Raw genomic sequence first — 27,490 nt, forward strand, 5'->3', positions numbered from 1 at the left:
GAACTGAGGTGACTTGCCCACCGTCACACAGCTGCCGAGCGGCAGAGCCGGGATTCGAAGCCACGAATCCGACCGACGGCAGGGAGAGGTGGGTGCCTCCTTCGGGTCCCCGCGTTGCCCCGCGGCCGTTGCGGGGGGGGGGTTGGGGTTCTCGGGGCCCTCCCCCCCCGTGGAAGAGGCCCCGCACTCCGTCTCTCCGAAATGGCGGCGGGGCGGAGCGAGGCCAGGGGAGAGGCAGTGCCGGCGGAGCGGATCGCTGAGCGGGCGGGGGGCGGGCGCAGGGGAGGTAGAGGAGCGCCGAGCGGCCGGATGGGTGGCCGGTCGGCTGGCTGGGGCGGCCGAGGCGGCTCCGTCCGCGAATGCCACGGCCGCCATTTTAGATGGCGGGAGCGAGAGGGGACTGAGTCCTGAGCGGGGAGGGAGCGAGAGGCGAGGAGGAGCTCTCCCCCCACCCCACCCCGGGGCGGCCGGCTGGCTCGCGGGGGCCCCAGCTCGGCCCCCGGAGGCGATGCGGGGGCAGCCCGGGGCCCCGTCCCCCGGGCCGGGGACCCGCCGGCCGTGACCCTCCCGCCCCGCGCCTCGGCCCCGGCGGCGGACCTGCTCGCTCAGGTAGGCGGCGAGAACCCGGCTCCTCCCCGGCGGCCGAGGGGGAGTCGGGCTCCCGGGGACACGGCTTGTCGGCGAGGCCGAGGGAGGGGAGACGGCCCTCTTTATTTGGTTAAGGAGGCGTCCATCCCCTCCATCCTATTTGTGGTGATTATGTGGTCTTCTTTCTGTCCTTCTGCCTCCCCCCATTAGATCGGGCAGGGACGGTGTCTATCCGTTGCCGAATTGTCCCTTCCAAGCGCTTAGTCCAGTGCTCCGCTCAATAAATACGATCGAATGAATGGATGAACGGCAGATGGGGTCGCCGACCGACTTCCCCACCTCTTCCCTCCTTCCTTTCCCCTTCTTCTCGTCCCCTCCTTTCCTCCCGTTCCCCTTTCCTCCCCGGCTCTCCTCCCCTTCTCCTCCCGTCCCCTTCTTTGTAGACATTTCGAGCCAACCTTCCCGTAGCCTGTTTTACTTGTAAAAAATCAAACTGCACGCTATCGAGGCCCAAGGCCTGTAAAATTCAGGGTAATGATCATTCGGCGTTTCGTGGCGTTTCGTGGCTTTTCATGGACGTTACTTGGAGTCTGGGGGGGAAATGGAGGGGGTGTGTGTGTGTGTGTATATGAGTATCGGTTTGGACTCAATGAACTGGGGCAGTGTTGGTGAAATTGGAATTGGAGGTCCATCAGCGTCTCACCCTGGTCGGCTTCAGGGCCGGGGGACGGGGAGACGGGCTGGAATGGTCGGACTGGTAGTGACGGTGATCATTAAGCGCCTACTATGTGCAGAGCGCTCTCCCGAGAGCTGGGTGGGAATTGGACGCGGACCCTTGCCCTCGAAGCGTTCGGGGTCTGCGAAGAGACGCGGGGTAGGGGGAGAGAATAATAATTAATAATAATGATGGTATTTGTGAAGCGCTTACTATGTGCCGAGCACCGTTCTCAGCGCTAGAGTAGATACAAGGTAATCGGGTTGTCCCACATGGGGCTCACAGTCTCAATCCCCGTTTTATAGATGAGGTAGCGGGGGCCCAGAGAAGTTAAGTGACTTGCCCAAGGTCACACAGCAGACAGGCGGCGGAGCCGGGATTAGAACCCACGACCTCTGCCTCCAAAGCCCGGGCTCTTTGCACTAAGCGGAGACGGATCACGGTGGGAGCGGTGCAAGGAGCTGTGATTTCTGAAAGCAGTACTGTTTGTAAAGGGACAGGGTGGGGGGCGTGGCCCTGTCTCAGCAAATGTCACGATCAGACGGTCGGTGGCATTTATTGAGTGTTCACTGTGCGCCGAGCACTGGACGAAGCGGGCGGGAGAGCACAGTGGATTGAGTGGATAGACACCATCCCTCCTGCCCTTACGGAGTCGACAGTCCAGTGGGGGAGACAGAAAAGAAATTACGGATAGGGGAGATGCCAGGGTATAATAATAATAATATTATTATTGTTATTATTGGCCCTGTCACTCGTCAGCTGTGTGACCGTGGGCAAGTCACTTCACTTCTCTGTGCTTCAGTGACCTCATCTGTAAAATGGGGATTAACTGTGAGCCTCACGTGGGACAACCTGGTTACCCTGTGATAATAATGTTGGTATTTGTTAAGCGCTTACTGTGTGCAGAGCACTGTTCTAAGTGCTTACTGTGTGCAGAGCACTGTTCTAAGCGCTGGGGTAGATACAGGGTAATCAGGTTGTCCCACGTGAAGCTCACAGTCTTAATTCCCATTTTACAGATGAGGGAACTGAGGCCCAGGGAAGTTGTGACTTGCCCGCAGTCACACAACTGCCGAGTGGCAGAGTCAGGATTCGAACCCATGACCTCTTTTTCCCAAACCCGGGCTCTTTCCACTGAGCCACGCTGCCTCTCGATGTACAAAAGTGCAGGTGAAATGGGGGAAAGGAAGAGATCCCGGGAAGCTGCCAGAGGCCCAAAGAGCTCCATGCTAGAGGAGGTTGGGAACCCCAAGCAGACTGTTGGGAGGGACTGCTCCTTCCAGTTCTCTTTGGGGGCTCCTCGTCTCGTTCCCTCCCCACTGGGGCAGGAACCACCTGCCCCCAGGACAGGGTTGAGTAGCATCTGTGGGGACCTGGCCCAAGCTCAGAGAATTCTCACTTTCTCAGGGCCCAGTCGGCAGGGACGACTTTAGACTTCCCAACTGTTAGATGGCGGCAGGGTTTCTCATTGCTCCCGGTCGAACTGGCCCTACTGAAAACTGCATTTAAAAACTTTTTTTTCTTCTTTCGCCTGAAAGACCAGTGCTTGTGACTGCTCAGGGTGGTAATCAAGACCGATTGTAACTCTGTCCTTCTCAGAAGTGGTTTCTCATCAAGTCATTCAAAGAAGCAAAATGCAAATCCTGTATGGGGAATGGAGAAATCCAGATGCTTCTTTGTCAGCAGTCCTCTCCCCCCCTGCCCCCCACACCCCCCACAGAGAGATATAAGTCCTGCTTAATAGAAACTGTTGAAAAGCAGTGGTATTTTGATGATATGGCAGATAAATTGTGAGTAAAAACTGGGTGCCATGCAGTTTTAAAATGGATTTTGTGTAGTAAAGCTAAATTAATTTCCAGATGGACTGATCATTCTCCTTTGGTCACGATATGATTTTTGGTACCTAAGGAACATACGTATTAAGAAAACAATGTTGGTGATGTATCAGGGTGGTGGAGTGGGATAGTAAACAATTTCTAAATCTTGGCATGAGGTGTGCTAAGAAAACCACATTCTTGAGATTCGTGGAGTTGGGAGATGCTTCATATGAATAACAAGTGAGACCTGATGTTGGGGAAGCAGCGTGGCCTACTTGGAAAGAGCACGGGCCTGCGAGTCGGAGGGCCTGGGTTCTGATCCCGGCTCTGGCACTTGTCAGCTGTGTGACATTGGTCAAGTGACTTCTGTGCCTCAGTTTCCTCCTCTCTAAAATGGGGGTGAAATACCGCTTCTCTCTCCCCTGTAGACTGAGAGTCCGGTGTGGGGCGGGGACTGCGCCCGATCTGACGATCTTGTATCGGCCCCAGTGCTTAGTGCACTGTTTGGCACGTAGTAAGCGCTTCGTAAATGCTGTTATTATTATGATTATTATAATTGACCCATTTGAGGTAAAGTAGAAGGCGGCCTGATTCTTCGGAGTAAGCCTGCTTCCCCTCCTTTGAGAAGCGGCGTGGCCTAAGGGAAAGAGCACAGGCCTGGGAATCAGAGGACCTGGGCTCTACTCCTGGCTCCTCCGTGTGACTGCTGTGTGACCTTGGGCAAGTCACTTCACTTCTCTGGGCCCCGGTTACCTCATCTGTAAAACGAGGATTAAGACCGTGAGCCCCTTGCGGGACAGGGACTGTGTCCGACTCGATATCTTGTATTTACCCCAGCACTTAGTGCCTGGCACTTAATAAATGCCACCATCATCTTTATTATTATTATTATTGTTCAGATACAGTCAGTTCTCCCATAATACACGTTTGGCGCGCACCTGGCCGCTGGGGAATTTGGGAGTGTCTGTCCGACAGCGCGGGTCTGCCCGGATAGCATCCGGCGCCGTGTTGAAGTGAGCGGCCGCCCGGGTGAGCTTGTGCCGTGGGGAACGGCGGGTGCTTCCCTGGATGCGCGATTTGTCGGGAGCGTCGGGCCCAGCGTTGGCAGCGAGCTGACTACCTGCCTCTTGTCACAGATTCAAGGGGTGGTGCTGATGTCTTGGTAAATTGTATTTGGAAATGAGTCTAGCTTCCAGAAGCCAGATACCCTGTATTTTCCGACAAATGTAAGAATGAAAGTAGACCTGTCTGAGCGAGGTGCCTAATAATAATAACTATGGTGTTTAAGTGCGTATGCTACGTGTCGAGCACTGTTCTAAGCACTGGGGTCGATCCAAGTTAATCCGATTGGACACAGTCCCTGTCTTTTCTTTCTTTTTTTTTTAAGGTATTTGTCAAGTGCTTTACTGGGTGCCAGGTACTGTGCTAAGCGCTGGGTTAAATACGAGGTGATCAGGTTGGACGCAGTCCCCGTCCCACATAGGGCTTACAGTCTTAACCCCCATTTTACCAATGAGATACTTGAGGCCCACAGAACTGAAGTGATTTGCCCAAGGTCACACAGCAGGCAAGTGGTGGAGTCTGGATTAGAGCCCAGGTCCTTCTGACTCCTAGGCCCGTTTTCTAACCACTTGGCCACACTGTTGTCCCACTTGAGGCTCCCAGTCTGAGGGAGAACAGGTATCGAATCCCCAGGAACTTGAGGAGCAAAGTGACTTGCTCAAGGTCACTCAGCAGGTAGCCGGTAGCGCCGGGATGGAGAACCCAGGTCATCCAACTCCCAGGCCCGGGCCCTCTGCCCTAGGTCAGGCCGCTTCTCGGACGTGTCGGTTTGCTGTCATTTTAGGATCTCCTCCTCCTCGCTGATGAGACTAGAGGCCTCCGCACCCTTCGGAGATCCCGTGGTGGCGGGTATGGGGTCAGATAACGTCTCGAGCGACGGTGGCGGTCTGCGGAGCCCCAGATATCCTCTGCTTTGGCAGCCCCTCACCTGTCACGCAGGTTCCGTGATCGGACTTGCAAGCCTTGATGTGGGTTTCTGAAAGCCTCGCCTGAGGCTTTCTGTCTGAGCCCTTGGGTGCCCTTGGGGCAGATGGTGTTTCTCAGCCAATGGGCCTTGGGTTTCCAAGTCATTGGCATCGAACTAGTCTTGGTACTTTCCCCTGGCTAGGCCCCGCTTATTGCCAGCTGCCCGGAATCCCGCAGCCCGGAGACGCGCCCATTCACTGAGGCCACTGGGGATTGCAGTGTGATTTTTTTCTTTTTCTCAACAGGGCCATCGTGATGTTGCGGCAGAGTGGGTTTTTTTTTTTTTTTATTTGATTTTAAGTGGTATTTGTTACTTGTCAGACACAGTTGAAGTTCTGGGGTAGGTCCATGTTAATTAGGTCGGACACGGTCCCTGTCTCACGTGGGGCTCGCGGTCTAAGTAGGAGAGAGAACGGGTACTTAACCCGCATTTCCCGGTTCAGGAAGCTGAGGCACAGGGAAGCGAAGTGACTTGCCCAGGGTCACGCAGCAGACAAGTGGCCGATCTGGGATTAGAACCCAGGTCCTCTGACTCCCGGGTCTGTGCTCTTTTCACTAAGCCACGCTGCTTCTTGAGTTGCTTGGGGAAGGGGGAAGGGGAGGGTCTTCTCCGGGAGCTTAACGTTCAGGCATTTTGGTGGTTTGGAGGCCTCTTTGGGATGCCGTGGTTCAAAGGACGTGGCATTTTGGAACTTGGGAGGAGCTGATTAGTCAAGCACTTGACCTAAATATTGACTCCAGGCTGGGCATTTCAACTTTGCCGGTGAAAGCCATACAAGTTAAGATCGACGAAATCCGAGTTGCGAATGCTTTCGGAAAGCCTTGATGAAAGTTGCCGTTAGGAGAACAGAAAGTCAGTCCTGGGTCAGACGAATGGTCCATCCACTCAGCATTTTGCCTCTCGACGGTGGCAACGATACGCTTGCCGTCTTGGGTACCGTGCCGTTGTCTAGGGGGGCCCCCGACTTCTCCCCCATAGACTGAGAGCTCGTGCGTCTCCCAGCTCTGGTGTTGTGACTTTCCCAAGTTCTCAGGCCCGTGTCCTGCGCACAGTAAGCGCTCAATAAATGTCATCGATGGGTTGAGAGGGGAGCCGGGGTGGTGGTTGTGTTCTTGCTGTTCCTCCCCTTGTTCAGTGCGGCATGCTGGCGTGCAGTCATTTCATCCGCCACCCTGGTGCCCTGTATCTGCTTGGAGCGTGCCCCCAGTCCCGATGGGGTGCGATTTAGTCAACTGGTATTGTGGGTTCTCCCAGTCCCCAGCCTTTGTTCTCTCTGTCTTTGCCTTTCACCCCCCCCCCCCCCCGCCTCCAGCCTCTCCTCTCCCCAGTCCGTACTCTGCTGCTTGGACGATCCTTCTCAGATGCCGCTGGCCACACGTCTCCGAGGAGGAACGCCCGACTGTCAGCTCGCTCCCTCTTCTCTTTCGTGCCCTTCTCCCGTGCTCCAGATACCACAGTTCTTTCCTCTCACCATCTCGCCGGGCCCGGTTCTCTCTCCTGCCTCCCACCCTCTCTGCAGCTTGGCTTGCCCTCTCCCAGCGCATCAACCGGACCTCGGCTTCTGTCCATGTTAACCTCTGTCTCTCTCCTTTGCCGAGTTGTGCGTTCCAATCGCTTAGTACGGTGCTCTGCACACAGTAAGAGCTCAATAAATACGATCGAATGAATGGATGAATGAACTGCCTTTTTGAAGTTCCTCCTTCTCCAGGAGGCCTTCCCAGGTACACCTTCCCCTCCCCTGGTCACATCCTCTCAACTCTTTCAGTCAATCAGCCAATCAGTCAGTAGTCTCTGAATGTTTATTGCGTGCGGAGCACTGGACTGAACACTTGGGAAAGTCCAAAACGATGGAGTCGATAGGGCACGATCCCCGCCCCGATTCCAGTCTCCTTGGCACTCCCATCAGTATGACCATCCAGGACACTTATGCCCAGATCAGTTTGAATCCTCTACTGTTTAAGCACTTGCTTTTCCACCTGTCCTTTCCCATCTCCTCTTCCCCATCAGTTGTTTTCTGTCTGGCGGTTGGTCTCCCGTTAGACTAGAAGCTTCCGCAGGTCAGGGCTAGTGTCGTCTGCTCCGACCGGACTGTTCCCGAGCACTTAGTACAGTGCTCAAGTTGCTTGACGGATGCCATCGCTGTCTTGATGAGTAAGTTTCTCCATCCCCACGATCGCCTTGCCTGCCCTTTTCCGGCTCGTTATGTTCCCCGTAAGGAGGCGTGAGTCTCAGCGCACCAGAATCCCAGGTGCGGGCCAGCCATTGTTTTCTGGAGGGGCTACCAAGCCAAAGGCCTTCGGGGCGGCAGCGGCGCACCGGACCGGGGCCCAGGGGGGACCGGGGGACGTCTCTGTGGCACCGGGGAGACGGTGAGCTGCGAGCCATCAGGCCAGGCTGCTCCGACGCCCACCTGCCACGTCTTAGCCACTCTCCCGTCTCGGAGAGCTCCTCCTGCTCACTCCCCCACTCCCCACCTGCCCTCTGCCATCTCGCCACAGCGAGGAGCTCAGTGGTGACTGCAGACTTTGGGCATCTCCTTATCCCCGCCCTCCCCTCCCCAGATGTATCTGCAGCTGTGAAACCAAACCAACCCGGGATCCCAACCCTGGAGGAATGGCGTCCCCCTTCTGCCTCCTCCCCAGGGACCGGTGTACCTCCTGCCCTCACTTTTCCTTCCAGTCCCACGGTTGCTGGTAATGAACCTCGCTGAAGGCCTTGGAAAAGCGCAGCCTCTTGGTTCCTGGGGGGTCCCCTCCGTCTCCGTGCTGGATGCCCATTTCACAGAGCTGCAGCCCATCGGTGAGGTACAGTCTGAATCTTTTCCCGTTCCGAAACCCCGTGGGCTCTCTTCCAGCCGGAGGCGCCTTTCTCAGCATTCCCCAGTCTTTAAGGTAATTACACATTCCGCCGATTTCTCAGCTAGAGAAGTGAGACTTGCCGCTCCACAGTTCCCAGGATGATGATGATGATAATAATAGTGGTGTTCGTTAAGTGCTTACTATGTGCCGGGGACCGTATCCACCCCAAGCAGATCAGGTTGGACACGGTCCCTGTCTCATGCGGGGCTCACAATCTCAAACCCCATTTTACAGATGAGGTAACTGAAGCCCATCCATTCAGTCGTATTTGTTGAGTGCTTACTGCGTGCAGAGCACTGTACTAAGCGCTTGGAGTGTACAATTCGGCAACAGATAGAGACAGTCCCCGCCCAACAACAGGCTCAGAGTCTAAAAGGGGGAGACAAGACCCAGAGAAGGCAAGTGACTTGATCGGGGTCACACGGCAGACAAGTGGGCGGAGCTGGAATTCGAACCCATGACGGTCTGACTCCGGCCACCTTGCGTGCCCAAAAAGGGCCACCCCATATTGGGTTAGGTTTGATGTTTGCCGTGTCTGGCACAGCATCTACCTTGGCTTCCTGGTCTCTCGTTGTTCACCAGCGGCGCGCCACGCCGCTCTCTCCTCGGCAGCCGACTCCCAGTTGGTCAGCTCGTCGGGAGCGGGGAACGTGTCGGCTGATTCCCAGGTGCTCGGTACAGTGCTTTGCACATAGCAAGTGCTCGAAGAACGCCACCGATTGACCGACTGGCTGATTTTCGGTTGGGATGGTCTTACTCGGCCCTGAAAACATTTTCTCTGCCCTCCTGGCTTTCGGTTCCCCACTGCGTGCTCCCCGGGCAGCAGCTGTCTGGACCTCCTGCTGTCGCTCATTCTCCTCACGTGTCCCACCCAGCATAGCTGTGGCGCAGTGAGCATAGCGTCGGTGCTGGAGACCGACCCTTTTTATAGACGGCCGTTCCGTGGGCAAGCCACCCTGAATGGATTTGCCTGTCGTCGGTTGGGTGCGCTTCCAGTTTTGCAAGGATGACTTTTTTTCCGCCCACTCCCCTGCCCTCTTTTCCCCTTCCAGTTAGCAGTGTGGGATTTCTAAAAAAAACAGGTTTTAGTAGTTACTAATAAATACCGTCACTCCCCCTCCCACTGCTACAACAACTCCTCTCTCCTCTCTCCTCCCCCCGGCCCCCCCATTACTTCTGGCTTTTTTCCTAGTTTTTTTTTTTTTTTTTACCATTTAAAATCCTCTTGTTGTCCTTGTGGTTTTTTGTTTCCCTCTCCTCCCGGCCAGAAGGCTGCGTTTTATTGAGTTTTGTGCACTATTTGCCGAGCAGCTATCCCACCTCTGTACCTCCTGCATCATATCCTGTCCACTACTCAGAATTAAATCCAGGATATTCTCTTTCCTTGTTCTCCCTAGCAGTTCCAGGAAATAGTCATTTATCTTACCCCAGAGCCTCATTTCCTCCTCTTTTCTGGATTTTATTATTCGACTGATCTGTGTGAGGGTAATCACAGTGTCCTGTGATTACTTCCTGCCTTCGTTTCCCCAATCTCCCGTAGATCACCACCCTCTTCTTCTTCTCCCTCCCCCCCCTTTCTTCCATTGGGCACCCGCTGGGTGCAGAGCCCAGTACCGAGCACTTGGGAGCGTGCAGTAGGAGTGAAAGACTTTGCCCCTGCCCTTGAGAATGCCGATAACGGTGGTATTTGTTCACCGCTTAGTCTGTGCCAGGCACAGCGCTCCGCACTGGGGAAGATCTAAGGTGATCAGGTCGGACATGGTCCCTGTCCCATGTGGGGCCCCCGGTCCAAGCGGGTAGGAGGGCAGGGATCGAAGGAAACCGAGGAGGAAACCGAGGCCCAGAGAATCGAAAGGACTCTCCCAAGGTCACCCCCGACAGGCAAGCGGCGGAGCCGCGATGAGAACCCCGGTGTCCCGAGCCCCCGGCCTGAGCTCTCTCCACTAGGCCGCCACCTTGCTTCTCAGCCCTCTCACGGTCCCAGGCGGGTGTGGTAGAGAACACACCTACTCTGCTCCGGTGAAGTTTGGGATTTTTTTCCCCAGTTGGCACTCTCTGACCTTTCTATTTTTAATGGTAGCGATCAGGCGTTCCTTCTGCCAAGCCTTGTGCAGCGGAGGCAAGAGAATCGGCTGGGACCCGGTTCCCGTCCCCTCCCGCGCTCACGGCCTAAGAGGGCAAGAAGGCGATCGGGGAACCGGATTTTCCAAAGGAGGAACCGGAGGCCCAGAGAGGTGAAGTGACTTGCCCAAGGTCACGGAGCCAGGGGCAGAGCCGCTCGCCCGTCTCCCGCTCTTTCCCCGGGTCCACGCTGCCTCCCTTCGCCGTTGGTCCCGTCGGTGCGACCCATATGCTGACGGTTGTCGCAGGTTGGGCTGCTCTCCATGGTTTTGGGTGGAAGGAGGGCAGGTCAGTCAACCCATGGCTCTTGTTATTGAGATTTGACCGTGTGCAGAGCACTGTACTAAGCACTTGGGGGAGAGTCCAGCGTAGCCATGTGACAGAGTTGGTGGACACATTCCCGGCCGTCTCTCTGGGCCCAGCCCGCTCCTGTGGAGACCTCAGTCAGCCGCCTGGGAACCTGTTCTCTTGCGGATGATTGCGCTGCTCTCCGCGCTTCCAATGTGGTCTGGTGGATAGAGCCCAGGCCTGGGAGTCGGAAGACCAGAGTTCTAATCCCGGGCCCACCGCTTATCTGCCGGGTGACCTTGGGCAAGTCGTTTCACTTCTCTGTGCCTCAGTTCTCTCACCTGCAAAATGGGGGTAAAGACAGTGAGCCCATGTGGGATGTGGATTGTGTCCAAACTGATTACCTTATTATTATGGTATTTGTTAAGTGTTTACTATGTGCATACATTGTTCTAAGCGCTGGGGTAGATGCAAGGTATTCAGGTTGCCCCACTGTGGGGCTCACAGTCTTAATCCCCATTTTACGGATGAGGGGAACTGAGGCCCAGAGAAATCAAGTGACTTGTCCAAGGTCTCACAGCAGACAAGTGGCAGAGCCGGGATTAGAACCCACGTCCTCTGACTCCCAAGCCCGTGCTCTTGCCACTAGGCCATGCTGCTTATATCTGCCCCAGCACCTAGTAAGCACTTAACAAGTACCATGAAATAAATACAAAAAATAAAATTCCTTTACCATTGAGAACTGCTGTGTTCAGTCAGGCAAGGGGGCTGGCTGCCCCACCCAGAGCTTTTGCTGGCCGATGACCAACAGAGAGAGGGATGTGAATTCCAGTGAATACCCCAGTTCTCTCTGGAGCGTCTCGTTGGGTTTTTCTAAAAGCCCCTCCGCCACCAGAAGCAGGGAAGAAGATGACTTCTTGCAGATCGGGGTTGGGGATGGGGGTTGACCGGTTAGCACACCCAGACGGGAAGCGGGCACCCAGTTGCGGCGTTGGGAATTGGAGTCTAGAGAGCCGGTCCCACCGCTTTGGTTTCCTGTCCGATGGAGAAGGCCCCATATTTACCTTCTGGTCGGGAACTTGGGTGCGTGGGCAGGAAGGGCAGTGCCCCCCGTCCGCCTACCTGCCTCATTTTTGAAGGGAGGTGGGAAGCGGGCCCCTGCCCAGTGCGTCACCCATCGGACCGCTCGGGATCCTGGCGGCCGTTTCATTCATTCATTCATTCAATAGTATTTATTGAGCGCTTACCATGTGCAGAGCACTGTACTAAGCGCTTGGAATGGACAATTCGGCAACAGAGACCATCCCTGCCCATTGACGGGCTTACAGACTAATTGGGGGAGACAGATGGACAAAAACAAGACAACTTAATCACGATAAAAAGAATCAAGGGGATGTACACCTCATTAATAAAATAAATAGGGTAATAAAATATATGCAAATGAGCACAGTGCTGAGGGGAGGGAGGGGGGAGGAGCAGGGGGAAAAGGGGGAAAGGGGGCTTAGCTGAGGGGAGGTGAAGGGGGCAAGGGGGAGGGAGGAGAGGGCGGAGGGGGAGCAGAGAGAGCAGAGGGAGAAGGGAAAGCTCAGTCCCTTCTGGTGACTGAATACGCCCACTGCACTTGCGCGCATTCCTACCGGTGGTGGGCCGGGCGGCCGGGCGCGGTCGAAGGGACTCGAGTCGGAGCCAAAAAAGGCCCCTTGGGAGAAGTTAAACCCTCGAAACGTTCTCCAGGCAGTGACACGGATTGGGCCGCTGACCGAGTGAGACAACTAAAGTTACATCGTGCCTGGAATTTCTTAGGCTACACTTGGGGGCCACTTGGGTTTAACTTAAGACTCACGAGTGATTCCAGGAATCGGAAAGCACATTTCAAGATGCCCGAGGGTTTTCGTGTTATTAGATCAGTATTGGACACGGCATCTGATAATTGGGATAGGGGTTAAGCGCTTTTACCGTGTGCTCGGCACCGTACTGAGCCCAGCAGACCAAACACAGTCCCCGTCCTACATGGACTACAGCCTAAGGGGGAGGGAAGGGGTGGGGGGGGGGTTACCTCCATTTCTTTCAGGTGAGGGAACCGAGGTCCCGGGGAAACAAGGTAGAATCCCATTCGCCCTCCTCTTCGGACTGAGCGCCCCATGTGGGACGGGGGCTGTGCTTGACCTGCTGATCTGGTGTCTCCCCCCAGGACTTAGTTCAGCGCACGGCACAGAGTGAGCGCTTGACAAATACCACAGTTACTCTTTTAATTATTTTTCTTCCGAAGTGACACTTGCCCAAGGCCACGGGGAAGCAGCGTGGCGAGGTGGACGGAGCGCGGGCCCGGGAGCCGGAAGGTCATGGGTTCTGATCCTGGCTCCTTGTCTGCCTTGTGACCTTGGGCAAGTCACTTCACTTCTCTAGGCCTCAGTTCCCTCATCCGTAAAATGGGGATTGAGACCGTGAGCCCCACGTGAGACGGGGACCGTGTCCAAACCAATTTGCTTGTATCCACCCGGCGCTCAGGACAGTGCCGGGCGCACAATAAGCGCTTAACAAATACCACAGGTATTATTATTACGTAGCCGGCAAGTGGACGATCCGAGATGAGAACCCTATAGCAGCTCAGTGGCGGGATTTCTCCCGCCCCCTCGGGGTCAGTCGGTCCCGGGGCGCTGCACATCCCCCCCCACCTGCCGAGGTCTCCGCCTGGCCCGGATGCGTCCGGCCATCTAGGGGGAGGTTGGGAAAGGGCGATGGTGGTGGTGGGTACCGACCCCAAAGCAACGGGGAGTTCGAACCTTGAGCCGGCGTGCAGCACGTGGTTCCTTATTGACAGTGTGATCGAGCCTTCTCATCTAGGAAGGAGGAACCGGGCGGGTTCCATGGCGGGTCCTGGGGCCGTGCCTTTTAGGGGCGTTGGACCGTAAGCCTATTGAGGGCAGAGTTCACGTCTCTTACGGTATTGCCCTCTCTCAAGCCCTCAGTTCAGTGCTCCGCACCCGGCAGGCGCTTGTTAGCTTGCTGGCTCCTCTTGGGCGGGGATCGTGTCTGCCAACCCAGTGCTGTCGGACTCGCCCAGGTGCGTAGTGACAAGTCTGTGCTCACAGCACCGCTCAATAAACACCGTTGGTTGATGGACCGATTGATCGGGGCCCTGTAAAACATATTCAGAGTGCTGCTGGGTGCCCCGCTAAGGGGAGGGTGTAGGAGTGCGGAGGCAGGAGGAGAGGCGCCGACCTGGGTGGCGTCCCGCTCGGCCTTCCCGTCCGTGGGGCGAGAGGAGAGGGGGTCCCAGCTGACAGCCTCTCGCCCATTGCTTTTACGAAAGGGGGAGAGCCAAGCCTGAAACGGTGAAATTTCTGGTCCTTGTGTCCCTCTGGCCACGGGGCCTCTTTTCCGAACTCGGGACCAAGCGCCCCCCAGTCGCTGGATGCTGGAGGAAGGTGAATTCTTCCCGCTCCTAATCATTTTCCGGGTGAGAAAGGGTGACTTTTCCGACCCTCTGCTTTTTGTATTTCGGTTGCTAGACTTGCAAGCACAGTAACAGTGAGTTCAGGGTTTTCTTCTGATGTCTGTGTCTGTCTTCCCTCCCCTTCTTAGATTGGGAGCCCTTGAGAGCTCCTACCGTCTGCGGAGCCCTGGACCGGGTGCTTGGGAGGGTACAGGGGGAAATAAAAAAAACCATCCTCTGGGCTTTGAAGAACTTAAGTCTAGTGGGTTATTCTCCGAAATGCTCCCCCCGGCTGCCCCCCCGCCAAGGCCTTCCTCTCTTTTTTTTTTCTTACCATTTCTGTCAGCCAGTCAGTTGTATTTATTGAGCACTTACTGTGTGCCGAGCCCTTTGCTAAGCGCTTGGGAGAGGACAGTATAACAATAAACATTCCCCGCCCATAACGTGCCCCAGCTGACAGAGGAAGAAACACACCAAGAGGAAAAAGCCCTGGCCCCCCAGCCTCCCCCACCCCTCTCTCCACCAAAAAGCAGCAGGCGTCCACACAAGTAGGGAAGTGGAGTCAATTGAGAGGATTAGCCACCGCATTGGCCATCGGCGGCAGGGGACCTGGAGTGGAAACCTGGGGGCCGCCAGGAGCCGGCCTCTCCCAGACCTCTCCCCGCACCGGTGAACTGGCAGCCAGGGCAATAATAATAATTAATCACAATGATGGTGTCTGTTAAGCGCTTACTGTGCGCCAAACGCTGGGGAGAATGAAGAATAATCAGTTGGACACAGTCCCCGCCCTCAATGGGGCTCCTGATCTAAGTGGGAGGGAGACGGGGTCTTGAATCCCCATTCGACAGATGGAAACCGAAGCCCAGAGAAGTGAAGCGACTGGCTTGGGGTCACAAGGCAGGCAGGTGGAGGAGCTGGGATGAGAACCCGGGTCCTCTGACTCTCAGGCCCCGGTTCTTTCTGCTAGGCCGCTTCCCCGAGCACAAGATTTGCTGAGGCGTTTTTCACTGGGAAAATTCCCTCCCCAAATTCTGGGCACCCCCGAGTGTCTTTGAGTCTCTGGTGGCAGTAATTCAAAGGCCGTTCTACTTTCCCAAACCCCAAACTTTTTCCAGATTTCTAGGAAACATTTGGATGTGAGTAGTTCCAGTGAGATCTGTGTTTTTAAAACTCAGGGCGGTGCCGGGGATTTTATTTAACAGAAAATATCCCAACGACAGCTTCTTGGAAAGTGCACGTAGCTGCTCAGACTGGCTACGGCAAGAATCTAAAGGTGCTCTGTTCGTCTGTGTGATCCCGACGGTGCGGAAACGGGGGAGTCGATCCGGGCTCCGTCACCCTGGCCTTCCTTTTCACCTGCAGGATTTTCCGTTTCATTCTTTCACTTCCCTCGGGCCCCCGGAGTGGTGGCACTGCAGGGAGGGGCGTCTCATGTTCCCCTGCCCCGGGGAGCTGCTCCCCGACCTGGAGCCCCACTCGGCCTTCCTCTCTGTGGCTGCGCCCCGCAACCCCCAGAACCTCCCAGTTTAGAATGGTCGGACTCTCCTCTCAGCAGTGGGGATTAAGACCTTTCCCTCTCCTCTTCCCCATGGGAAGAATACTTCAATTCCCTTTGAAGGGACCTTGGGACTGAGGGCCGCCCCTCCTCCCCCCTCTCCCCCTCCAATCCTGTGATCCTTCCACTAACCAAGCCACACACTGCCTCCAGTTCAGAGACTCAGTCCCCATGGCTGTTAAACTGACTGGCCTGTCTGTTCTAAGGGCTTGTTCCCCCTGCCCCCCCCCCCCCTTTAAAGCTGGGCCCAACATTTCTCCTTTCCCAGTCTTCAAAGGCTTCTCTCTTCCCCACTTTTATCGCAAATGATGGCTAGCGGGCTGTGCAGCAACACCGCTCGGTTTTGTGGGACGCCTCTCCCCCCGCGCCGCCCCCTCTCCCCCCATCTCCTCAGGGTGTGTGGCATCAGACTCTGCTGATGTAAATCCATCCCACCGAACAAAACCCCATTAACCATCCTGGCATCCTCCCTCTTTGGCCCAGTGTGGTGGAAGAATTTGGGTGTGTGTTTTTTAGGCCGCATGCTGCTGCATCTCCTTTCCGCCTTTGGCTCCTCTACTCCTGTCCCTACATGATGGTGTTTTCTTTGCGCACTTCTCTACTGATTTCCCTCATAGAAAGTGAGCCCTGCGGGGGGCAAGGGCTGGGTCCGATCGGGTTCTCTTGGTGCAGTGAGTCACTCGTTCTGTGGTACCTATCGAGCGCTCACTGTGTGCAGAGCACTGGACCGAGCGCTCGGCAGAGGACGGTACAGCAGAATTGGTAGACCCGTTCTCTGCCCCCATGGAGCCTACAGTTGATTGGGGATGGTGCTGGGCACATCGCTCTCGCCTAATGAATACCATCGCCATTATAAATGCCGTATCTGGTTTGGGTCGAGCTGTCTGGTCTGTTTTTTTTTTCCATTTCCCCTTCAGGTCCCTCGAGTTCTTGGTTAAGGGAACTCGGCGCCTCGTTATCTTCTGTTCTGCTGTACCGGCAGCTCGCCTGGGCCCCTTTCGTTTTCCTCAGGTTCTTCTTCCCGGTGCCCTAAGCCTGCGGAAAAGTGCATTTTGAAAGCCGGTTTTCTTTATCTCGTCGGCTTCTCTCATCCCTTCCCTGAGGAATTTATGAATTTATGAATTTAGCTCCCTGGGTGAGAGTTAGCACAGAAACTCTTCACCGTCTGCTTTTAAGGCCCTCAGTCGACTCTCCCCCCTCCTACCTGACCTTGCTCTCCTTCTCCAAACCAGCCCTCGCACTTCGCTCCTCTGATGCAGACCTACTCACTGTACCTCATTCTCAGCTCCCTCAGTGATGATAAAATAATAATTGTGATATTTAAGTGCCGTGCTACGTGCCAGGCACTGACGAGGATGGTATTTGTTAAGCGCTTACTATGTGCCAAGCACCGTTCTAAGCGCTGGGGTAGATACAAGGTTATCAGGTTGTCCCACTTGGGGCTCACAGTCTTAATCCCCGTTTTCCAGATGAGGGAACTGAGGCACAGAGAAGTTGTGATTTGCCCAAGGTCACACGGCAGACAAGTGACGGAGTCGGGATGAGAACCCAGGTCCTCTGACTCCCAGGCCCGAGCCCTTTCCACTAGGTCATGATGCTTCTCAGAGCCCTCCTAAAATCCCATCTCCTCCAAGAAACCTTCCCTGACTAACCCCTAATCTCTACCCGCCCCCTCCCCCCAATTCATCCTCCCTTCTGCATTGCCCGTGCATTTGAGTCTTATCTCTTCAACACTTTGAATAGACACCACCCCACCACCGGCCCCCCCAGGACTGGTGTGTCCATATCCTTATACTCTGCCTCTTCCCCGTTCTGTAATTGATTTTAACGTCCGACACTCCCTGTAGACTGTGAGCTCCTTGAGGGCAGGGATCGTGCCTCCCAGCGCTATTGTGGTATAGTCTCCCAGGTGCTCAGTCCAGTATCCCGTGCACAGTAACCGCTCAGTCAATACCACTGACTGACGTTGAGCTGAGCCGCTAAAAGCCTGCCTCGTTCAGCATGGGGGGGCCGGGGGGAGGGGGGCACCTCCGTCCTTTGAAGGGGCGCCCCCACAGCTTGGTCAGCGCGGCCACTCTGGTGACCCAGAACGCGGGGGGCACCTCCTTCTGTCTCGCCTGCCGAGGCCAGCGGCAACCAAGCTCCAGGCTCTGTTGAGTCCTGATAGTGCTGCCCGGGCAGCCCCGTCCCCAAGGTGAGGGAGCGCCAGCTCCCAGTCAAAGGCCTGGTGAGGTGCAGCTTGCCGGAAAAGAGTGTGTTCTTTTTTCCAAGTCCGGTGGCCGGATTGGGCGTCCACCAAGAGGGCGGGAAGCGTCAGCCCAGGTGTGTGCTCTCCTGTGAGAGCGCCAGACCCGTCTCGCTCGCTCAAAGCCCGGATTGTATGAACTAGCCCGGCTCCGGCCCCGGCTCGTTTGGATAGTCCTTCTCCCCCCGGCTCTGGGAATGTTTTGCTCAGCGGCTCGCTCGGGTTGGCTGCGGCTCTGGGAAGTGAGGGCTCTTGCGGTTTCTCACTCTCTCTCTCCCCCACCCATTCCCTCCTGCCAGGTCTTGACTTGCGTCAACTGGATCAATGGAGCACTTTCAGGGAGCTTGGAAGACGATCAGCAATGGTCTGGGATTCAAGGATTCGGTCTTCGACGGCTCCAGCTGCATCTCCCCCACCATCGTGCAGCAGTTTGGTTACCAGCGCCGGGCGTCGGATGATGGCAAGCTCACGGATTCCTCCAAGACAAGTAACACCATTCGGGTTTTCTTGCCCAACAAGCAAAGGACCGTGGTGAGCACAGGTTACCTCTCTCGCTGTCACATTCTGGGTCTTCGCCAAGGGGCGGTAGCCGTCCCTGGCCTTTTTCCCGGTGCCCAGCACATCTTAGCGGCCACCTCTCTGGGAGGGCATCGTGAGATTACCCGGTGCGACTCAGATTTGGTTCGGACGGCCGGGGGTGAGTTCTGTTTTAGCCAGAGATGGGTGAAAGCTTGTGAATTAGCGTGGCAGAAACCCGGTAGGCTCTTCATCCAGTGCATTAGTGGGGTCCTGCTGGATCGAATTGGAGTACGCTGAGTGTAGAAACCCCAAGTCACGGGTAAGTTTTTCTCTTAGACTCCTCTTTCGCCAACCATGAAATCTCTAATCTGTCGTCCCTGCCCTTAATTATCTGGCCTTTTGAACAATCTTAGCTAATTGGATGTTGGTCCTGATTTTCTCGGTCTTCCTGTTCTTTGTTCACTTTCCTGACTCTCTGACGTTCCCTGGCCTCTTGGCGAAGAATAGTCCCCACTCGACGAAGAGGACCAGAGTACAGTTTTAGCAGTTCCCCATTCGGCCTGCCGTCTTTTGAAGTTCCTTGAAAATGCTTCCCAAGTTGCCATGGGCCGGGGGCTCCTTTTTAAACCCGAGTCGATCGAGTGGCCCATCAAGTACTCTTAGTTCTTGGGAGGTCAGGTTTGTTTTTCCGGCTTTGTGCAGGCCTGAAAGAGCCAGACCAGGCCAGGCTGCCTGCGGGAGACCTTCCAGGTCCAAGGGCAGGAAGGGCCCCTTAAAATGGGATGGGGGGAGGAGGAGAAGAGAAGTGGGTCTCAAGGGTAGTCTTGTCGATGGCCATACAGATATCCGTGTGGAGGGCAAGGGAGGGCAGCCCCTCCGGGTGCCGGCCAGAGCCGGCCCTCAAACCCGGTTCTTGGAAAACTCCGGTGTCCATGGGAAGCGGAGAAGAGAGCGGCTCGAGGAGGTCCCCGGGAGAAGCGCCTGCGGCCCCAGCCGGCCTAGGATTGGCCTTTATTGTCACGTGGAAGTGCATCAGTAGCCCAGATAGACAGAAGAAACCACCTCATCCTCAAGAGATTCCTGTTGCTGCTCCCGCCGCCGCCATCAGCAGGAGGCTTGATGCTTCCCACTCAGATTCCAGTCCTCGGTTTTAGTAGAGTAACAGAATGGAAGCATCGTCCTTATCCGGGCGTAGGTAGTAGAGCGGCTCTTCTTAATGTCTTTGTTTAGCACCCAGTCTGTGCCCAGGACTGTGCTGAATGCTGGGGGGTGGGGGACAGGGGCTACAAGCCAGTCGGACCAGACACAGTCTCTCTCCCCACACGGGGCCCAGTTGAAGAGGGAGGGAGAGCACCTGCCATTATTATTAGTACCGTTATTATTATATTTGTTAGGCACTTACTGGGTGTCAAGCACTGTTCTAAGCACTGGGGTAGATAGATGATAATCAGGTCGGACACTATCCCTCTCCCACGTGGGGCTCATGGTCTTAGTAGGAGGGAGAGCGGGTATCTCCTCCCCGTTTTATAGATGAAGTAACTGGGGCCCAGAGAGGGTATATGACTTGCCCGCAGTCACTCAGCTGGCCGCTGGCAGAGCCGGACGTGGACTGGGACTCATTCCACTGATGATAATAAGTGGGGTAACGTGAAGTGCTTACTCTGTGCCAAGCACTGTACTAGGCACTGGGGTTGAATCAAGGTAAATCAGGTAAGTCCAGTTCCCTGTCCCCCATGGGCTTCCAGTCTGAGGAGGAGGGAGAATAGGAATTGAGTCTCCATTTCCATCGCTAAAATCCTCCCTTTCCTCTCCGTCCAGATTACCACATCAGCCTGCTTGCTGACCTCCCAGCCTCTTCGTCTCTCCCCACTCCAGTCCATACTTCGCTCTGCTGCCCGGATCGTTTTTCTACAAAAACGTTCAGGACATGTCTCCCCCGCTCCTCAAAAAACTCCAGTGGTTGTCCATCCACCTCCTCGTCAAACAAAAACCTCAGCTCCTCACCATTGGCTTTAAAGCAGTCCATCACCTTGCCCCCTCCTACCTCAGCTCGCTACTCTCCTTCTACAACTCAGACCACACATTTCACTCCTTTGATGCTAACCTTCTCACTGTGCCTTGATCTCGCTTATCTCGCCCACCCATGACCTCCCACCTCAAATCCGACAGACAGTTACCACCCCCCCCCCGCCCCGTCCCCAAAGTCTTATTGAAGGCACATCTCCTCCAGGAGGTCTTCCCTGACTAAGCCCACCCTTTCCTCTTCTCCCACTCCCTTCTGCGTCACCCTGACTTGCTCCCTTTGTTCCCCCCTCCCAGCCCCACAGCATTTATGTACATATCTGTCATGAACTTATATTAATATTTGTCTCCCCTCCTCTAGACTGTAAGCTTATTGTGGGCAGGGAATCTATTATATTGTACTCTCCCAACTCCTTGGTACAGTGTTCTGTACACAGTAAGCGCTCAATATCCAGCACTTAGAACAGTGCTTGGCACATAGCGCTTAACAAATAGCATCATCATCATCATCAAATATGATTGAATGAAAGGGAGGCGCTGAGGTGGGAATTGGCTCGCCTAAGGTCACTCAGCGGGCAGGTGGTGAAGCCGGGATGAGAACCCAGGTCCTCCGGCTCCCAGGCCCGGGCTCTATTCCGCTCGTCCACACCACCGCCCTGGAGGGACTTGGTTCAGTATTCTGTGCAACCTGAGGAAGGGTGGACCAGTACGAAGAGCGACAAAGAGTGAAGCGAAAACTGACCTTGTGGTTCAGATTCATTCATTCATTCGGTTGTATTAATTGAGTGCTTACTTTATGCAGAGCAGTGTACTAAACGCTTGGGACACATTCCCCGTCCACAATGAGCTTACAGTGTGCGGGGGGAGTCAGACATCAATACAAATAAATAAAATGACAGATATGTATATAAGTGCTGTGGAGCTGGGAGGGGGAAAGAGCAAGGAGAGCAAGTCAGCAGGACACAGAAGGGAGTGGGAGATGAGGAAAGGTGTGGCCTAGTCTTGGAAGGCCTCTTGGAGGAGATGTGCCTTCAATAAGGCTTTGAAGGAGGGGGAGAGTGATTGTTGGATTTAAGGAGGGAGGGCGTTCCAGGCCAGAGGAAGGACGTGGGTGAGGGGTTGGCGGTGAGATAGGTGAGATCAAGGCGCAGGGAGAGGGTTAGAACTAGTTGAGTGAAGTGTGTGGGCTGGGTTGTAGAAGGAGAGTGCTCTGCACACAGTCAGCGCTCAGTAAATATGATTGAATGTAAAGGAGAGAAGTGAGGTGAGATAGTAGTGCCCTCTGACCTGGAATGCCCTCCCTCCTCACATCCGCCAAACTCTCTTCCCCTCTTCAAAGCCCTACTGAGAGCTCACCTCCTCCCGGAGGCCTTCCCAGACTGAGCCCTCCCTTTCCCTCTACCCCCCCCCCCATTGCCCCTACTCCCTCCCTCTGCTCTACCCCCTTCCCCTCCCCACAGCACTTGTGCATATTTGTACCTATTTATTACTTTATTTTATTGATGTGTATGTATCAGCGTGGCTCAGTGGAAAGAGCCTGCGCTTCGGAGTCAGAGGTCATCGGTTCGAATCCCGGCTCTGCCACTTGTCAGCAGTGTGACCGTGGGCAAGTCACTTAACTTCTCGGTGCCTCAGTTACCTCATCTGTAAAATGAGGATTAACTGTGAGCCTCACGTGGGGCAACCTGATTACCCTGTATCTACCCCAGCGCTTAGAACAGTGCTCTGCACATAGTAAGCGCTTAACAAATATCAACATTATTATCTATCTATGATTCTATTTATTTTGATGGTGTTGATGCCTGTCAACTTTTTTTGTTGTCTATCTCCCCCTTCTAGACTGTGAGCCCGTTGTTGGGTAAGGATTGTCTCTATCAGTTGCCGAATTGTACTTTCCAAGCGCTTAGTACAGTGCTCTGCACACAGTAAGCACTCAGTAAATACAGATGAATGAATGAGGGGGCAAGGATAACGCCAAAGTTACAGGGTTATGAGACGGGAAGGATGGTGGTGCCGTCTACAGTGATGGAAAAGTTAGGGGGAGGACAGGATTTGGGTGGGAAGATAAGGATCTCGATTTTGGACATGTTCAGTTTGAGGTGACGGGCGGCCATCCAAGTAGAGATGTCTTGAAGCAGGAGGAAATGTGAGACCAGAGAGAGGGAGAGAGATCAAGGCTGGAGATGTAGATTTGGGAATTCCATCGGCTCTTTTAAGAGCTCCAGGTATTTTGATGGGCAAGTGAGCCAGATCCTTTTACTCCCAAAGCGAGATTTCTTACTGCGAAGCAAGGCTGCTTTCTGGAGGAGAGAAAGCCTGGCATTGGAGGCGTGACAGGACCAGGGGTCTTGGACCTTTCAGGAGGTGTCTTTGAGTCCCAGACCCCAAAAGCCCCCGAAAGCGTGAGGACTACGGGGCACTCTTTGGCCGGTCCTCCGCTCCAGCCCCTTCCCCCTGGCATGACTCCGTTGGAATCCTCTTCCCCGAAAGAGGATAACTAGGAGCTCCAGTATCACAGGGGTAGAACCAAAGCATGCCGCGTTTGATTTACGGGGCCGCTCTTAAGGGCATGTTCACGGCCACTCTGGTGGCTTTGCAAGAGGTCAGATGTTCACCGTGGTTTTTCTGCCTGCAGGTAAATGTGCGGAACGGGATGAGTTTACACGATTGCCTCATGAAAGCTCTCAAGGTGCGGGGCCTGCAACCGGAATGCTGTGCCGTATTCAGGCTCCTCCATGAACATAAAGGGTAAGCGAGAGGCAGGGCGGCCGGAGGCCAGCGGCCCCGTCCCTTCCCGAGCGAGGCTCCGAGCCGTTTCTCGGACTCGGGCCGCTTCTTGGGAACGTCCCTGTTTGGGAGAGCACGTTCTGTGTTTTTTCACAGTGGTGAGTCATTCCACTAAGATTAAGGCTTGTCAGGGCGCCTGACCCCGGCTGATATGTGGCAACGTGAGTTTCTTTCTGGGCCTCGGGGTTCATCCGCCCCTTCCCTCCACCCCCGGGACTGTAGTCTCGGGGAAGATCAGGCTGGGTGTCGGGTGTGAGTACCCTCTCTTAGAGGGTCCCGAGACCTAGCCCAGCAGCCTAGTACAGCGCTTGGCACTTAGGATAGCGTCTAACAGACGCCACTGTGATGATGATGCTGATTGAGGGGAGATGAGTTGCTGTGTCTAGGGGGCATTGTCGGTCATTTGGACCTGGCTTTAGCTTTCCCCGCTTTGTACTGAGGATCAACCTTTCCTGTGGGCCACAGTTCTGAGTCACCGGGAGGTGGATCGCAGGACTGTGACTCTGTCTGAGGCCCCTCTCCCAGGACCCCCGGCAGGCCGGCTCTCCCAGTCTCCCGCTCTGAGATCCTGCAGGGGCCCGGAGTTCTCCGGGAGTGGGGCGGGGCAGAGGCCGACCGACGGCCGGCTGCTCTCCTCTCCCTGGATTCTCTTCCCCAGGAGACTTATGCCTCCCTTATCCGAGAGCGGGACCCCCGGGCCTCGCCTCATGTCCTAGGGCTTGGGAGACCCTTTATTGAATCCGGCCCCCCGGAGATTGCCGACGTGCTCTCGGAGGACTCCCGCCGAAGCCGGATAGCAGCGAGAGCGACGGTCCGTGCGCCCACGGTGGCGCGGACCCGGGAGACTCCGGTTGGACACTAGTGCCCTGACCGGGGTGCTGGGAGGGGCCCAGCTGAATGGGCGAGCAGACGCCCACCACAGTCTCCCAACGGAAAGGCGGGAAGGACGGTAGACACCCGCCTCCCTGGGGTCATTACCGCTTTAAGGTGGCAGGGTCGCAGTGATCCTTTGGTTTGGGGCGAGACTGCGCACCGCCCAGGTTACGTCATGGAGCCAAGCAGCTTGTCCATCTTTTTCCCTTTTAGTAAAAAAGCGCGCTTGGATTGGAATACTGACGCAGCCTCTCTGATCGGAGAAGAACTTCAAGTAGATTTCCTGGATCATGTTCCCCTCACAACCCACAACTTTGTACGTAGCAGGGATTTTCCTTCTCTCCTTAGAGTCTGGGTCTTTTGAATTGGGTAGGGAGTTGTTGTCGATGATGGGGGCGGTGTGGCTGAATTATTAAGGACCGCAGACGGATGCAAGGCGATTCGACAACTCACAGTCGAGAAGAATTTGAAGTAACATCAGACAGGGCTGCAGTGCTGCAGTGGTAGGGCCTGGGAATGAGTCTCGATCTTCTAAGATCTTTCCCTTTTTGGACAGAAGGGGACTTGTCATCTGGCTTTTTAATGATTTCTGTGGTGTTTTATTTAGAATGTAATGTTCTGCACCCCTTCCCTCCCCCCGCCCCGTCTTTCTCCGTTTCAGGCTCGGAAGACTTTCTTAAAGCTTGCCTTCTGCGACATCTGCCAGAAGTTCCTCCTGAATGGCTTCCGATGTCAGACGTGTGGATACAAATTTCACGAGCATTGTAGCACCAAAGTCCCTACGATGTGTGTGGACTGGAGCAATATCAGACAGCTTTTGTAAGAATGCCTTTGTGCACATGCGCTCGCTCTCTCTCCCTCTCTCTCTCTCTCTCTCTCTCTCTCTCTCTCTCTCCCTCCCTCTCTCTCTCCTTTGTTTTCCTCCTCTTGGATTCTGGGAGCCGATGAAGATGCGTTTGGTGATGCCACTGACTTTTCCCGGGCGGGGGGCTGCCCTGAGGCTTGGGGCCCCTCGGCCATGTTATTGGGGTTCGGCTGGATGGCACCACCCTTCTCTCATCTCTCTCCTTTCGCCCGTGTGTTGAGTCAGTCACCAGATCCTGCCAGTTCTACCTTCACATCACCAGAATCTACCCCTCCCTCTCCATCCAAACTGTCACCATGCTGCCCAGCCTGCACCCTTTGCTCCTCTAACAGCAACAGTTAACATCGTCATCATCCTCATGAACCTACTCGCTGTGCCTCGCTCGCGTCTCTCTCTCTCTCTCTCTCTCTCGCCTCCGACCCCTGGCTCCCTCCCTCCCTCCAGCCTGGAACTCCCTCTTCCTTCATATCTAGACTGTCAACTCGTTGTGGGCAGGGAACGCATCTGTTGTATTGAACTCTCCCAAGCGCTTGGTACAGTGCTCTGCACACGGTCAGCACTCAGAACATAAGATCCATCTATCGATTTTACAAGCCACCATCTTCAAAGCCCTACTAAAATCACATCTCCTCGAGGAAGCCTTGCTTAGCCTCCCATCTCCCCACCCTCTTCTCCCTCCTTCCTGAGTCACCTACGTACTTGGCTCCGTACCCCCTAGGCACTTTGATGCCCATCCCACAACAATTAATGAATCGTATTTCTTGAGCGCCTACTGTGTGCAGAGCAGGGTCGTAAGCGCTTGGGAGAGGACAGCACAGCAGAGCTGGTAGACACGTTCCCTGCCCACAACGAGCTTACAGTCCACAGGCGGAGACGCTGATGTCCGTAGCCTTATACTCTGCCGCTTCCCCCGTCTGTAATTGATTTTAACGTCCGTTTCCCCCTCTAGGCTGTAAACTCCTTGGGGGCAGGGAACGTGTCTACTAACTGTTGTAGCGCAATCTCCCAGGTGCTTAGTTGGATGCTCTCCCCACAGAAAGTGCTCAGTAAATACCAGTGATGGAGTGGCTGGTGTGAACATCAGCCCTGGCAACAAGAGAGAGAGATCTCGCTAGACCAGTTGATGCTCATTGCTAGGACGTAACACTCTGTGATGAACTGCTGAAGGGAAGCCAATTATCCAGCTGTTGGAATTAGGCTATTGTCACCATTCAGACCAGAAAAACAGGAGGGGAGGAGAGGGCCCTTCTTGTTCCCTTCGGACTTTTCCAGTTAGGGTGATCAAGGTGCAGATTGATTATGGGTGAAACATGCAGGTGTTTTTACCGGAAAAATCGACCCGACCCATTTTAAGCCGGCAAATCGCACATGGCATCAGACTGCTGTTTCGCTCATGTGCCCAATAAGCCTAAAAAGTCAGATCGAGGCGACGCCACAGTGCCTCACTGGGCCCGTCCATATTTGGCTTGCGTTGGTACCTGCCTGAAGCGATGCAGGTTCCCCCTTTCTGGACCAACCCCGCGGGGCCCATTCTTTGCAACCAACCCGGCTTTCCAGACGTGATTCAACCGGGATCCGTGGCGAGTCTTCCAAGCCCGGGGCGATTTTGGTCTGGGGGCCCTCTTACCGTGGTGCGGGTTGGTGGTTGCAGCCGCCCGGCAGGGTGCTTCTGTTAGCCGTCTCTGGTTCCGAACACCCGGAGGAGCTGGCTGTTCAGGTCGGGCCGCCTGCCCTGTCACCGTAGAAAGAGCCCTCCCTCTCGGTCCCTAGGTGTCTCTGAGTCCCCTGGGTCGGAAGCTTCTTGAGGGCAAGGATAGTGTCTACTAACTCTACCGTTCAAGAAGTACTGTTGTTCAGTTGATTGAGTCGTCCTGGGATGTGTGCTTAGGGAGGGAGTCAGTTTGGGTGAAATGGGGAGAGGAGGGGATTTCTTTATTTATTTTTGGAATGCTTAGTTCCCCACTTGGTTGGCCCTTTTCTCTGTCTTGCCCAAAGTCGCGTCCCGGGGGGCTGGTGCCATCTCTAAACCGGAAGAAGCAGACCAATCTCTTTCTGTTCTCCCTTTCAGATTGTTCCCAAATTCGAATATCGGCGACAGTGGTGTTCCTGCACTACCTCCCCTGACCATGCGACGCATGCGAGAGTCTGTTTCTAGAATACCCGTTAGGTATGCTGCTGGTTTTCCGGAGCATTCGTTTTGGAAGCTGTGGAGACGGGATGATAAAGAATTCCATCTGGATGGGGGGCGGGGGTGGTCCACCTGTGGAAAAGTAGGCTACTCTTTTAAAATGAATCTGCCTTGTGTAAGATCACCAGTTCTTTTCACTAACACCTCGCTCTTTTGGCCATTGAGCTCCTAAAATTAGGTTCAGGTTTGTAGAGCTTGAGGAGTTGACAAGTTATCTGGAAGAGGTGTGAAACTGACCAGAAAGAGCTAAACAGTTGTTCGAACAAGCCGATGTGCCTGAAAAAACAGGTGGCAGAATTAGTGTTGCTAAGGTAGGGCTTTTCCCCACAAGGAACAGGGTTAACTTCTCTGCTTTGCTTTTTGCAGCATCCACGTCAGTTTGGTTGGACGCATTAGTGGCTCCGTTAGACAGTGGGCGAAAATGACTTGCCGTGGAACAGATTCGCAGGGCCCGAAGGAAAATCTCCCAGTCCTGGCCCTTACTGTTCCTTTGCCCAGGGCATCTGATCATTTCCCAGCCAGTGGGTAGTTTCCGCCGGCAGAAAAGCCAGGGCCCGTCTGACCCCAAGAGGTCGAGAGCTTTA

At 55.0% G+C, this 27,490-nt stretch overlaps 1 protein-coding gene across 7 annotated transcripts in view; it reads left to right on the forward strand.

Moving 5' to 3' along the window:
* Window positions 1–316: 316 nt before the first annotated feature.
* The window catches only part of RAF1 (Raf-1 proto-oncogene, serine/threonine kinase), a 63,180-nt gene continuing 36,006 nt past the window's right edge, over window positions 317–27,490 (forward strand). For 2 of the 7 annotated variants that reach the window (XM_029057404.2, XM_029057405.2), the window contains exons 1-6: window positions 317–609; window positions 17,952–18,183; window positions 22,829–22,941; window positions 24,067–24,169; window positions 24,515–24,672; window positions 26,787–26,885. In XM_029057404.2, the coding sequence (XP_028913237.1) occupies window positions 17,977–18,183; window positions 22,829–22,941; window positions 24,067–24,169; window positions 24,515–24,672; window positions 26,787–26,885 (680 nt within the window). In that variant the 5' untranslated portion in view covers window positions 317–609; window positions 17,952–17,976. Of the gene's footprint in view, window positions 610–17,951; window positions 18,184–22,828; window positions 22,942–24,066; window positions 24,170–24,514; window positions 24,673–26,786; window positions 26,886–27,490 lie in introns of those variants that run through there. The other 5 variants (XM_029057406.2, XM_029057408.2, XM_029057409.1 and 2 more) reach the window with 3 other exon arrangements.

Source organism: Ornithorhynchus anatinus, unplaced genomic scaffold (genome assembly GCF_004115215.2).
Source record: "Ornithorhynchus anatinus isolate Pmale09 unplaced genomic scaffold, mOrnAna1.pri.v4 scaffold_93_arrow_ctg1, whole genome shotgun sequence".
NCBI classification, from domain to species: domain Eukaryota; kingdom Metazoa; phylum Chordata; class Mammalia; order Monotremata; family Ornithorhynchidae; genus Ornithorhynchus; species Ornithorhynchus anatinus.